Source organism: Pan paniscus, chromosome 19, assembly GCF_029289425.2.
Source record: "Pan paniscus chromosome 19, NHGRI_mPanPan1-v2.0_pri, whole genome shotgun sequence".
Taxonomy (NCBI): Eukaryota; Metazoa; Chordata; class Mammalia; order Primates; family Hominidae; genus Pan; species Pan paniscus.
In genome coordinates this window covers 12,569,171-12,582,034 of record NC_073268.2, presented here as the reverse complement: position 1 = coordinate 12,582,034, position 12,864 = coordinate 12,569,171, and the positions used below count along the sequence as shown (strand labels likewise).

Genomic DNA, 12,864 nt, shown 5'->3' with positions numbered 1-12,864 from the left:
AGCTCCTTTCAGACCATGTGACTTGAAAGTCATGAGGCAGCGGAGGTTGAAAATTCTGGCTGGTCCCACAATACAGATGTTGGAAAAAAAAAATTTGGCCGGGCTTGGTGGCTTACGCCTGTAATGCCAGCACTTTGGGTGGCCGGGGCAGGTGGATCACTTCAGGCCAGGAGTTTGAGACCAGCCTGGGCAACATGGCGAAACCCCGTCTCTACAAGAAATACAAAAATTAACTGGGCACTGTTGTATGTGCCTGTAATCCCAGCTGTTTGAGAGGCTGAGACACAAGAATCACTTGAACCCAGGAGGCACAGGCTGCAGTGAGCCGAGATTGCACCACTGCACTCCAGCCTGGGTGACAGAGTGAGACTCTGTCTCAAAAAAAAAAAAAAAAAAAAGACAAAATAGTAAGATTTAAAATATAAAAAGCATTAAAAAATATTCTGGCTGGGTGCGGTGGCTCACCCCTGTAATCCCATCACTTTCAGAGAACGAGGTGGGAGGATCACTTGAGAACAGGGGCTTGAGACCAGTATGGCCAACATAACAAGACCCCATCTCTACACAAAATAATTTTTTAAAAATAGGCATGGTGGCACACACCTGTAGTTGTAGCTACTTGGGAGGCTGAGGTAGGACAACCCCTTGAGCCCAGGAATATGAGGTTGCAGTGAGCTGACTGTGCCATTGCATTCCAGCCTGGACAAGAGACCCTGTCTCTATAACAAACAAAAATTCTAGGGAATATCTTCAGTTAGAGCTGGTTTGTAGGAGTTACCCGTTGATCTATGTAGGGACAAGGTTCTAGGAGAACCAAGATGACGGAGGGCAGCTGGGAGTTGTGTGGAGAGGTAAGGCTGGCAAGATGAGGGTATTTGGCAGTGATCTGATGCAGGAAGGAGGCTTGCACATGATAAAGCTAAGAAAGTCTTGTGGAATGAAAGTGAATCTTCAAGTATAGCCTTGTACTTCTCTGATAGAGACTGGGGACATACCTGCTTTAGAGAGACTAATGGAGTAAGTGGGTGGCACTTTAAGTACAAAAAACTTAGGGAACTCCACAAGTAGGTTGTGTTGAGTGTGTCCAGCAGGAAGTGCTGGAGTATAGGCTTCAGGGCTGGAGCAAAGGCCAGACTGGAGCCATTCATCCGGGTAGTAGTTGGCAAGTGTTGGGATGGTTCTTGGAGAGTTGAAAGGGAGCTGGGGGTGGGCACAGCCAAGCCTATGGGGAGCATGTGCTGGTCAGCTGGCAAGGGGCAGGCCCAGGTAGGACAGTGGATGGTTGGCCTGAAAGGGTGTCAAGTCCTCCATTTGTTCAGCTTTGAATCCCCACTTGGAGTATCTCCTTTTTATCCTATATTCTCCATAGCATCTCAGCACAGAGGGACCCCCAAGTGGGAGCCCCATCAGTATAAATGAATGAGTCTGGAACAGTGGCCCAGAAAGACAGGGTTAGCAGCACCTGGCAGGGAGAGAGGGAACAAGATAGGAATGGACTGAGGTTACAGCTGGCAGCTGGGGCCCCTAAGGACTCACTCAGCTTCTCCCTTCTTCCAGGTGGACATGATCTCACTAGCCAAGCAGATCATCGAAGCCACACCGGAGCGGATTAAACGAGAGGACTTCGTGGGGCTGCCCGAGGCTGGAGCCTCAATGCGGGAGCGGACAGGGGCTGTGGGGCTCAGTGAGACCATGTCCTGGCTGGCCAGCTACCTGGAGAATGTGGACCATTTCCCCAGCTCAACCCCTCCCAGGTGACTAGCTCAGGACAAAGCCTCCAGATTCTTCAAAGGAAGATGGGAGGAAGGGAGAAAGCTGGCTTTCCCACAGCCAAAGCTCCATTCTGGCTGAGGCCCCAGGGCCTTGGAGAAGCGAACTGAACTGGCTGATGAACTCTGAAGTCACTCTCCAGACTCAGTTGCTGGTGGTTTTCCTTCGTAGCCATCCATAGGTGGCAGAGGAGGGACTTCAGATGCTTCATGACACCCTCTTTCCCTACCGCCTACAGCGAACTGCCCTTTGAGCGAGGTCGCCTGGCTGTCCCTTCAGCACCCTCCTGGGCAGAGTTTCTCTCTGCATCCACCAGTGGCAAGATGGAAAGTGATTTTGCCCTGCTGACACTATCAGATCACGAGCAGCGGGAACTGTATGAGGCTGCCCGAGTCATCCAGACGGCCTTCCGAAAGTACAAGGTCAGGGGCAGGGGTCTCAGGATGAATTACACAATCTCCAGTCAGGGGAGACTGGGCTCCCAGGGCTTTTGGAGGATGAGTAGTCGTGCAGACAGGCCTTGGATGGGGTAAAGGGTCAGGGGAACCCCAGGAAAGTTGAAGGGACAAGTCAGATATGCCATTATGTGGGTCATGAGGTGCTGAGACTTCTCTCCCTTCAGGGTCGGCGGCTGAAGGAGCAGCAGGAGGTAGCAGCAGCTGTAATCCAGCGCTGTTACCGGAAGTACAAGCAGGTGAGACCCTTCTCCCTCAAAAGTGTAACCAGCAACCCACCAACCCACACCCACGCCTAACCATTCCAGAATGTTGCCAGAGCCCTAACTCCCCTTCTCTCTCCACAAGCTGACCTGGATTGCACTTAAGGTATTAGGCATGAGCTCTGAGTGTGAGGTCTGTGATGATTCAGTCTTTCCTTGAGTGTGTGGGTTACAGAGAGTCTTGCATCAGCCTAACTTGGGTGAGCCTCAGGGCTTTGGGTCTCCGTCCCTCTATTTCAGCCCCTGTCCCTCCTCCCCACCCCTGCAGTTTGCACTCTATAAGAAGATGACCCAGGCGGCCATCCTGATCCAGAGCAAGTTCCGAAGCTACTATGAACAGAAGCGATTTCAGCAGAGCCGCCGAGCGGCTGTGCTCATCCAGCAGCACTACCGCTCCTACCGCCGCAGGCCCGGCCCTCCCCACCGGACTTCGGCCACCCTGCCTGCCCGCAACAAGTAGGGCCCAGCCCCAGCCCTCTGTGCCCACCCACTGCATCCACGCCATTCCCCCTTACTCATCCTCTTGATCATCATGCCTCACTGCCATTCCCTGCCTAGGGTTCCTGGGGGGGCCGAAGGCATGCGATGCCTTCTGTGAGGTCCATCTTTTGTTTCTTTCACCAGAGGCTCCTTTCTCACCAAGAAGCAGGACCAGGCCGCCCGGAAGATCATGAGATTCCTGCGGCGCTGCCGACACAGGTACTCATCCCTTCTCCGCCTGGGCTTTTGCGTTGCCACCCGTCCTGATCCGCCAGTCTCCTCTGACTCCTATCTTTCTCTCGGCAGGATGAGGGAACTGAAGCAGAACCAGGAGCTGGAAGGGCTTCCCCAGCCGGGACTGGCCACATGACCTGGCCACCGCCTTTCTCACCACCCTGGGGGCGCCTCGTGCAGTCTTAACAGGGAGAGGGCTTTCTGGGGCAGGGGGAGCCCCTGTCGGCAGCTTTCCTGTTCACCTTTGTTGGAGCCCTCTGTAGGCCTCCTCCCTCCTCCCCACGCCTTGCTCCCACACCCCTCTCCTCGTCCCTCCTGGTCGTGCCCCGTCTCTTTTGGTCCTGGCTCCAGAAGACCCGCGCCCCACATACCTGCATCTTCCGCTGTGACCTCCGGAGCCCTGCCTGCCCCTGCTCCCCAGCTCCTCCTGCCTGCACCCGACTCGGCCCCCTCCTGACTTGCCTTATTTATTTGTTCGACGCGTCTCTGAATGTATCCGCCTCGGTTCCCACCACTGCCTTCGCTGCGCACGCCCCTCGTGTTTCAGGGCTGACCGTGTCCCCACCCGACTCCGCATGTTTGCGTCTGTTTCCTCCCTCTCTGGCCCTGTCTTACCCCATCACCCGACTCTGGCCACTGACCTCAGGGCCGAAGGGGAGGTGGTGTACATAGGAACGCGTTGCGGAGTCCGCCCCGTCCCCCGAGGGGAGGGGTCTTGTACATACTGTAACATACAGAGTATAGTGAAGAATCTATTTAAGGCGCCGCGGGGAGGGCTGCACGGCCGGGCTTGTGGTTCTCTAGCGCGGCGGGGGCCTCCTGCCGGCTCCACGGGCACTTTCTACTTGTGCATGGGCTTGGTTTATACGAATTGCCATTAAACATCGCTGCACCAGCCAGCCTCCGGCCTCTGTCTGCGGGGGCGGGGCGGGGCCTAGGCCAGCTGGAGGCCGCCATGCACCGCGGGCCTGGGATCTGCGCCCAGGCCAGGCGGGCCCAGGGTTTTCCGCCTCCGACGTGTTTCCGGCCTTAAAGGCATTCCGCCCTTCCCTTTAAGACGCACCGCCCCCTCTCAGTCACTCCCAAGATGGCGGACCTACTGGGCTCCATCCTGAGCTCCATGGAGAAGCCACCCAGCCTCGGTGACCAGGAGACTCGGCGCAAGGCCCGAGGTGAGGATCCCAAATTCACAACCGCCTTCCTTCGCCCGGTTCTCGGGACCACACTTTTCCCTCTTTGGACGATGCCGCCTCCTCAACTTTGAAAGACCCCTCACAGGCCCCTTCCGAGACCCTCAGAGTCCCTAAAAGGGCTGCTGACACGCCCGCTGTTCTTAGCGGACAGTGATTGGCTACCTGAAAGATAGCGCCAGCCTCCTGCCTCTTCTCCCGACCCTGGCCTTCCGCAGTCCTTGTTTCCCATTAGCCGGCCGTCCCGCCTGTCCGCTGCTGACCTGGTCTGATTGGTAGGGTGCCTCCAACCTGCCGCATTCCTGCCCCGCTCACCTCTAGCTCTATTTCGATTGGATTTAGGACACGCCATCTACTGTGCCTTCATCTCTATTGGCTATCTCAACTTAAAGCTCTGCCTCCTCAGGCCTGTTCGACCTTCGTTCGAAACCACCCCAGCCTGCGAATTCCCATTGGTTGCAGGGTCCTCTGTGTGTTCTTGCCCCTCCTGCTTAATTTAACCCAGTCCCTTCTGCCTCCCTCCGACAACCTTTTTCCCATCCGTAGCCTTAAATTCCCGAGCTGCCCGGGCGGATCGTAGTGTTGATTGGAGGGATGAGAATACCCGCCGGGTCCGATTGGCCACTGTCTCCGCCTGCGTTCTCGGAGTAGCTTCCCTGCGGGTGGGCTGGAGTTCGGCGGCCGGCGTAGGGCGCGGCCCGGCAGGGCGGTGGGAGCCTCCCCGGGGCTGCTCGTGTTGCAGCTTGGGATGATACTGGCGGAACGCAGGACCCCAACTCCCAAACCTGCGGACCTTGACTACGGACGAGCCCTGTCCCGGCTCCCCACGTGCCCCAGGGGGACCAGAGCAGGCAGGACGCCTTCCAAGTATTCAAGGGCCGCTGGTTGCCTACGCTTCGTCCCCTTGTTTCTTGAACAACCGTTAGGGACCAGGGGTACCCCTCAGGAGGCCACAGTCCGGGGCTGCGGCGCTCATTGATGCAGTGATCACACGTAAGTTTAATAACCAACTTGATAAGTGCTCTGAGAGAAAAGTAACTGTGAGAGCGGCCACCTGAGGTTCTCCCCCAATCTGCAGTGAGCCGAGATCAGAACAGGTAATTCCGTAAATGAGAGAGAGAAGCAAAGCGTTACAGGCAGAAGAGTCTATTTGAAATCTCTGAGAAAGGAGGAAGCATGATGGGAATGGGGAACTGGAATTCTCTAATGCTCCGATGACTGTCTAAGTGGGGGATCACCCGGCATTGACAGACTGGGAAGCTTAAGTGAGTCACTCGCCTGAGGTCACATGGTTAGTTTGGTAAGTGGCAGAGTTTCAAACCCAGGTATGACTGGGCTCGAAGCCTATGTTCTTGACCATAATCTTGTGCCACTTCTCTAGATGCAGAGAAGACTCGAAAACCAGTTAAAGAACAGTCAGTGGGGCCCGGCCTTGTAGCTCACACCTTTAATACCACCACTTTGGGAGGCCGCGGCGGACGGATCGCTTGAGCCCAGGAGTTCAAGACCAGTCTGGGCAACATGGAGAAACCCCATCTCTACAAAAAATACAAAAATTGGCCGGGCTCACGCCTGTAATCCCAAAACTTTGGGAGGCCAAGGCGGGCAGATCACGAGATCAAGAGATCGAGACCATCCTGGCCAACATGGTGAAACCCCGTCTCTACTAAAAATACGAAAATTAGCTGGGCGTGGTGGCGCGTGCCTGTAGTCCCAGCTACTCAGGAGGCTGAGGCAGGAGAATCGGTTGAACCCGGGAGGCGGAGGTTGCAGTGAGCCGAGATCGCGCCACTGTACTCCAGCCTGGCGACAGAGCGAGACTCCGTCTCATAAATAAATAAATAAATAAATATTAGCTGGGCTTGGTGGCGCGCTCCTGTGGTCCCAATTCTCGGGAGGCTGAGGTGGGAGAATCGCTTGAGTCTGGGAGGTTGAAGCTGCAGTGAGAGGTGATTGCGCCACTGCACTCCATTTTGGGCGATGAAGTTGAGACTGTTTCCAACAACAAAAGATGAAATGCGCTGATGGTCAGTGAGGACAGAGGGATGAGAGCTCATAAGCTGTCAGGCCCAGGGGCTCCAGAGGATAACTGAACAGTAGATCAACAGGGTCCCTGCCCTCCAGGAGCTCATACTATGCTGAAGGAGACAAAAAAAAGAAGTTATGATACGTTAGTTCTCTGTCTATGCTATGCTGGGTGTCTCAGCCAAAGGAGCTTGGAGCCCAGGGGAAGAAGTAACTCTGACTCACGGTAGATCTCAATGTTTGCAAGAGGAGGAAAAGCATTCCAAGCAGAGGAACAACGTGTGCAAAGGCATGGAGTTATTTGAAAAATGGGGAGAGGGCTCATGCCTATAATCCCAGCACTTTGGGAGGCTGAGGCGGGCAGATCACTTGAGGTCAGGAGTTCAAAACCAGGCTGGCCAACATGGTGAAACATCGTCTCTATGAAAAATACAAAAAAAATGGGCGGGCGTGGTGGCTCACGCCTGTAATCCCAACACTTTGGGAGGCTGAGGCGGGCGGATCACCTGAGGTCGGGAGTTCGAGACCAGCCTGACCAACATGGAGAAGAAAGCCCATCTCTACTAAAAATGAAAAAATTAGCCAGGTGTAGTGGCACATGCCTGTGATCCCAGCTACTCGGGAGGCTGAGGCAGGAGAATCACTTGAACCCGGGAGGCAGAGGTTGCAGTGAGCCAAGATTGCACCATTGCACTCCAGCCTGGGCAAAGAGAGCGAAACTCCATCTCAAAAAAAGAAAAAGAAAAAAAAAATTAGCCGGGTGTGGTGGTTCACACCTGTAATCCCAGCTACTCGGGAGGCTGAGGCATGAGAATCACTGGAACCCGGGAGGCAGAGGTTGCAGTGAGCCGAGATTGCGCCACTGCACTCCAGCCTGGGCACGGAGCGAGACTCTGTCTCGAAATAAATAAATAAATGATGGGGAGAGGTTCAGTGCAGCTGGAGAGGATTCAGATCCTGGGGAAGAAGGAGGCCTTAAAGATGTAAAGGATTTGGCCGGGTGCGGTGGCTCACGCCTGTAATCCCAGCACTTTGGGAGGCCGAGGCGGGTGGATCATGAGGTCAGGAGATTGAGACCATCCTGGCTAACACGGTGAAACCTTGTCTCCACTAAAAATACAAAAAATTCTCCAGGCGTGGTGGCGGGCGCCTGTAGTCCCAGCTACTTGGGAGGCTGAGGCAGGAGAATGGCGTGAACCCGGGAGGCGGAGCTTGCAGTGAGCGGAGACTGCGCCACTGCACTCCAGCCTGGGCGACAGAGCGAGACTCCGTCTCGGAAAAAAAAAAAAAAAAAAAAAGATGTAAAGGATTTGAAATGGCAAAAGAGAAAAAAATTTCAGGCTGAGGAGCAGGAGTAGGAAGAAGCATGCACCCAAATCTCTAGAGGTAGTAAAATCACATCGTGGGGAAGACAGGCAAGCATGGAGGGCCCGGGTTAGAAATTCTTCCTCCTCCTCCAGAGGCAGAGGGGATCTGGCGCAGAGGCAGGATCTAAGGAAGAGGAAGAAAGTTAAATAAGACCCTTAGCCAGGCGAGGGGACTCACAACTGAAATCCCAGCACTTTGGGAGGCTGGTCTTGAACTCCCAGCCTCAAGTGATCCTCCCACCTCGGTCTCTCAAATTGCTTGAGAAGCTTGAGTCTCTGCACCCAGACCTGGCTAATTTTTTTAAAAAAAGTTTTCTGTAAAGATGGGGTCTCGGGCATCTTCAGGCAAGAGGTAGGCAGATACCTTGAGCCCAAGAGTTTAGAAAAAAAAGACCCTTCACAGCTAACCTTGGACACCTACGCTCCCAAAGGAGAAGGGTGTCAGATTATCTATTTCGGCTTCATCCTGTCTATAGAAGTGGGAAGTGGGGGATTTTACAAAATATAGAAAGTTAAATACTTTCCCCTTTCCAGCTGGGCGCGGTGGCTCAAGCCTGTAATCCTGGCACTTTGGGAGGCCGAGGCAGGTGGATCACAAGGTCAGGAGTTCGAGACCAGCCTGGCCAATATGGTGAAACCCCATCTCTACTAAAAATACAAAAATTAGCTGGGCGTGGTGGTACATGCCTATAGTCCCAGCTACTCAGGAGGCTGAGGCAGAAGAATCGCTTGAACCCAGGAGGCGGAGGTTGCAGTGAGCCAAGATCGTGCCACTGCACTCCAGCCTGGGCGACAAAGCGAGATTCCATCTCAAAAAAAAAAAAAAAAAAAAAAAAAAAAAAAAAATTCCCCTTTCCTGTGTAAACGAGATGACAGACTCTTTGAGGCCAGGGTCTTAGTCTGTTTTCCTCACCTTCCCAGATGCGTTATGGTTTGTTTTTGTTTTTGTTTTTGACAGGGTCTTGCTCTGTCACCTAGACCTCTCAGGCTCAAGTGATCTTCCTACCTCAGCCTCCCGAGTAGCTGGGACTACAGGCATGCATCGTCATGCCTAATTCTTTATTTTTTGTAGAGACAGGGTCTCACTATATTGCCTGCGCTGGTCTGGAGCTCCTGGCCTCAAGCAGTCCTCCCACCTCGGCCTTCCAAAGTACTGGGACTACACACGTAAGCCACCACGCTCAGCCCAAACATTTATTTAATGCCCACAATGTACAAAGAACTAACTATAGTCCAGGCATGGTGGTTCACACCTATAATCCCAGCACTTTGGAAGGTCAAGGTGGGAGGATTGCTTGAGGCCAACTGGAGACCAGGATGGGCAACAAACTGAGACCCCATCTTAACAGAAAACTTAAAAAAAAAAAAAAAAAATTAGCCAAGGCTGGGTGCAGAGGCTCAAGGCTTTCAAGCAATTTGAGAGGCCCAGGTGGGAGGGTTATTTAAGCTGAGTTCGAGACCAGCCTGGGCCCACACTTGTAATCCTAGCACTTTGGGAGGCTGAGGCGGGCGGATCACGAGGTCAGGAGTTCGAGACCAACCTGACCAACATAGTGAAACCCCATCTCTAATAAAAATACAAAAATTAGCTGGGTGCTAATTGCACCCAGCCTGGGTGACAGAGTGAGACTCCGTCTCAAAGATAAAAATAAAATAAAATAAAAATACCATCCTGGGCAACATAGTGAGACCTCATCTCACAAATATTTTAAATTATTTTTTAAACAGTAGCTGAGCATGGTGGCACACGCCTGTGGTCCCAGCTACTTGAGAAGCTAAGGTAGGAGGATCCCTTGAGCCAGGGAGGTCAAGGCTGCAGTGAGCTGTGATTGTGCCACTGCATGCCAGCCTAGGCAATAAAGTGATATCCTGTCCCAAAAATAAATAAATAGGCCGGGTGCGGTGGCTCACGCCTATAATTCCAGCACTTTTGGGAAGGTGAGGCGGGGGGATCACTTGAGCTCAGGAGTTCAAGACCAGCCTGGCCAACATGGTGAAACCCCATCTCTACTAAAAATACAAAAATTAGCCGGGTGTGGTGGCACATGCCTGTAATCTCAGCTACTTGGGAGGCTGAGGCAGGAGAATCGCTTGAACCTGGGAGACGGAGTTTGCAGTGAGCTGAGATCATGCCACTGCACTCCAGCCTGGGTGACAGAGTGAAACTCCATCTCAAAAATAAATAAATAAATAGATATTTGTTAATTGGTTTCCCCAGTGGAGTTGGAAAAGGGGGTTAAGCATTATTCTGATCTTTGTCACTCCCACTAAACCGGGAGCTCTTGAAGGGCCACATTGTGTCTTAATAATCTCAGTACTTCAGGGTCTCGCCTGGTGCCAGATACAGTAGTCCCTACTTCTCCCTTATCCAAGGTTTTGCTTTCCAAGGTTTTAGTTACCTGCAGTCCAGAACTGTTATATACAGTAAGATATTTTGAGAGAGAGAGAGAGCATAGCCACAAACTTTTATTTCAGTACATTGTTATAATTGTTCTATTGTATTATTGTTATTCTTAATCTCTCTTTTTTTTTTTTTTTTGAGATGGAGTCTTGCTGTGTCGCCCAAGCTGGAGTGCAGTGGCGCCATCTCTGCTCACTGCAAGCTCCGCCTCCCAGGTTCACGCCATTCTCCTGCCTCAGCCTCCCGAGTAGTGGGGACTACAGGCGCCCACCACCACACCCAGCTAATTTTTTGTATATATATATATTTTTTTTAGTAGAGACAGGGTTTCACCGTGTTAGTCAGGATGGTCTCGATCTCCTGACCTCATGATCCATCCACCTTGGCCTCCCAAAGTGCTGGGATTACAGGTGTGAGCCACTGCACCCGGCCATCTCTTTTTTTTTTTTGAGACGGAGTTCACTCTTGTTGCCCGGGCTGGAGTGCAATGGCGCGATCTCAGCTCACTGCAATCTCTGCCTCCCAGGTTCAAGCGATTCTCCTGCCTCAGCCTCCCCAGTAGCTGGAATTATAGGCGCCCACCACCACACCGGCTAATTTTTGTATTTTTAGTAGAGATGGGGTTTCACCATGTTGACCAGGCTGGTCTCGAACTCCTGACCCCAGGAGATCTGTCTGCCTTGGCCTCCCAAAGTGCTGGGATATAGGCGTGAGCCACCATGCCTGGTCTATTATTATTAATCTCTTACTGTGCCTAATTTATAAATTAAACTTTATCATAGGCATGTATGTATAGAAAAAGACATAGTATGTATAGGGGTCAGTACTTTCCACAATTTCAGGCATCCACTGAGGGTCTTGGAATGAACCCCTGTGGATAAGGGGGACTATTAGATAGAATAAACATCAATAAATGCTTGATGAATAAACGCTAATCCTACCTTCCCAGCCTGACACCTCCCAGTGGACACCACACTTCACTTGAAGCCTTAGAAACCTTTCCCACCCATGCTTCCAGCCCTGGCTTCATGTTGCCATTTCTCACCCCCAGAACAGGCCGCCCGCCTGAAGAAACTACAAGAGCAAGAGAAACAACAGAAAGTGGAGTTTCGTAAAAGGGTGAGAACAACTGGAGTGATCAAAGGCAGACTCAGGAAGGACTTCCAATAAGTTAAAATTGGAAGGTTGAGGACTCAGTTTTGCTGAAAATGTCTTGAGGGAGGTGATGCCTGGAAGCCAGTGGCTTGGAGGCTGGGGAGGGTGCTGGGGAGGCGTAGAAGGGCCCAGGCTCAGCTAGGGAGAGGGGTACTTGGGTGGAGCCATTGTCTCATATCTGCTTCCTTTCCCCTCTCCCAAGATGGAGAAGGAGGTGTCAGATTTCATTCAAGACAGTGGGCAGATCAAGAAAAAGTTTCAGCCGATGAACAAGATCGAGAGGAGCATACTGTGAGTGTCCCTGGGCTGGGGGAGGAAGGAAATGGGTGGCTAGCGGGGCATGAAAGGGCCAGCAGGGGGCTCCTCCAGAGGAGGGCACTAGGCCCGCTCCTGGCTCAAGATACTCTTTCCCCTTTGCCATCCCATCCCAGACATGATGTGGTGGAAGTGGCTGGCCTGACATCCTTCTCCTTTGGGGAAGATGATGACTGTCGCTATGTCATGATCTTCAAAAAGGTAAAGGGCCTGAATTCCTCATTCTCTCCTCTCCCCTTTGTAGCCTTATCCCCCCTCCCCGACCAAGGAATGAAATGAAACATTTGTATGGACTCTGACCCCATCATTCTGCTCTTCTCCAGGAGTTTGCACCCTCAGATGAAGAGCTAGACTCCTACCGTCGTGGAGAGGAATGGGACCCCCAGAAGGCTGAGGAGAAGCGGAAGCTGAAGGTGAGCTATGCTTTGCAGCCCTTGGGGCCCAGAAGCCCACCACCTGGGAGGGGTGGGGGTTTGGGCTGGGGCCCTGAGCACCAGTGCCCCCACTTTCACCCCTAGGAGCTGGCCCAGAGGCAAGAGGAGGAGGCAGCCCAGCAGGGGCCTGTGGTGGTGAGCCCTGCCAGCGACTACAAGGACAAGTACAGCCGCCTCATCGGCAAGGGAGCAGCCAAAGACGCAGCCCACATGCTACAGGCCAATAAGACCTACGGCTGTGGTGAGGCCACAGTGCGGCTGGGGGTGGCTGGGAGAGGAGCATAGGATGTGGCAGGAGGGCAGTGGAGGCTGAGGTACGGATTTCTAGGCCCTCCCTACCCTCCTCTCTGCCCCTAGTGCCCGTGGCCAATAAGAGGGACACACGCTCCATTGAAGAGGCTATGAATGAGATCAGAGCCAAGAAGCGTCTGCGGCAGAGTGGGGAAGAGTTGCCACCAACCTCCTAGGCGCCCCGCCCAGCTCCCTTTGACCCCTGGGGCAGGGCAGGGGGCAGGGAGAGACAAGGCTGCTGCTATTAGAACCCATCCTGGAGCCCCACCTCTGAACCACCTCCTACCAGCTGTCCCTCAGGCTGGGGGAAAACAGGTGTTTGATTTGTCACTGTTGGAGCTTGGATATGTGCGTGGTATGTGTGTGTGTGTGTGAGAGTGTGAATGCACAGGTGGGTATTTAATCTGTATTATTCCCCGTTCTTGGAATTTTCTTCCCCATGGGGCTGGGGTACTTTACATTCAATAAATACTGTTGAACCCAA

General features: G+C 53.0%; 2 protein-coding genes across 10 annotated transcripts in view; both read left to right on the top strand.

The window, feature by feature from the left end:
- Positions 1 to 4,097, top strand: part of CAMTA2 (calmodulin binding transcription activator 2) — a 20,613-nt gene extending 16,516 nt beyond the window's left edge. For 5 of the 8 annotated variants that reach the window (XM_055101861.2, XM_034941363.3, XM_034941362.3 and 2 more), the window contains 7 exons: positions 1,558 to 1,754; positions 2,009 to 2,192; positions 2,393 to 2,464; positions 2,574 to 2,594; positions 2,757 to 2,944; positions 3,113 to 3,187; positions 3,275 to 4,097. In XM_055101861.2, coding sequence (XP_054957836.1) covers positions 1,558 to 1,754; positions 2,009 to 2,192; positions 2,393 to 2,464; positions 2,574 to 2,594; positions 2,757 to 2,944; positions 3,113 to 3,187; positions 3,275 to 3,338 — 801 coding nt within the window. In that variant the 3' untranslated portion in view covers positions 3,339 to 4,097. The remainder of the gene's footprint in view (positions 1 to 1,557; positions 1,755 to 2,008; positions 2,193 to 2,392; positions 2,465 to 2,573; positions 2,595 to 2,756; positions 2,945 to 3,112; positions 3,188 to 3,274) is intronic. The other 3 variants (XM_055101864.2, XM_055101860.2, XM_055101859.2) reach the window with 1 other exon arrangement.
- SPAG7 (sperm associated antigen 7) lies at positions 3,275 to 12,864 on the top strand. 2 transcript variants are annotated; one of them, XM_063598904.1, is made up of 8 exons: positions 4,782 to 5,385; positions 5,774 to 6,706; positions 11,237 to 11,304; positions 11,543 to 11,631; positions 11,772 to 11,856; positions 11,979 to 12,068; positions 12,174 to 12,330; positions 12,447 to 12,864. In XM_063598904.1, the coding sequence occupies exons 2-8, from the start codon at positions 6,583 to 6,585 to the stop codon at positions 12,554 to 12,556; spliced, it is 723 nt and encodes a 240-aa protein (XP_063454974.1). In that variant the 5' UTR covers positions 4,782 to 5,385; positions 5,774 to 6,582; the 3' UTR covers positions 12,557 to 12,864. The 2 variants fall into 2 exon arrangements, with proteins under 2 accessions (XP_008960782.1, XP_063454974.1); XM_008962534.5 differs by lacking the exons at positions 4,782 to 5,385; positions 5,774 to 6,706 and adding an exon at positions 3,275 to 4,374.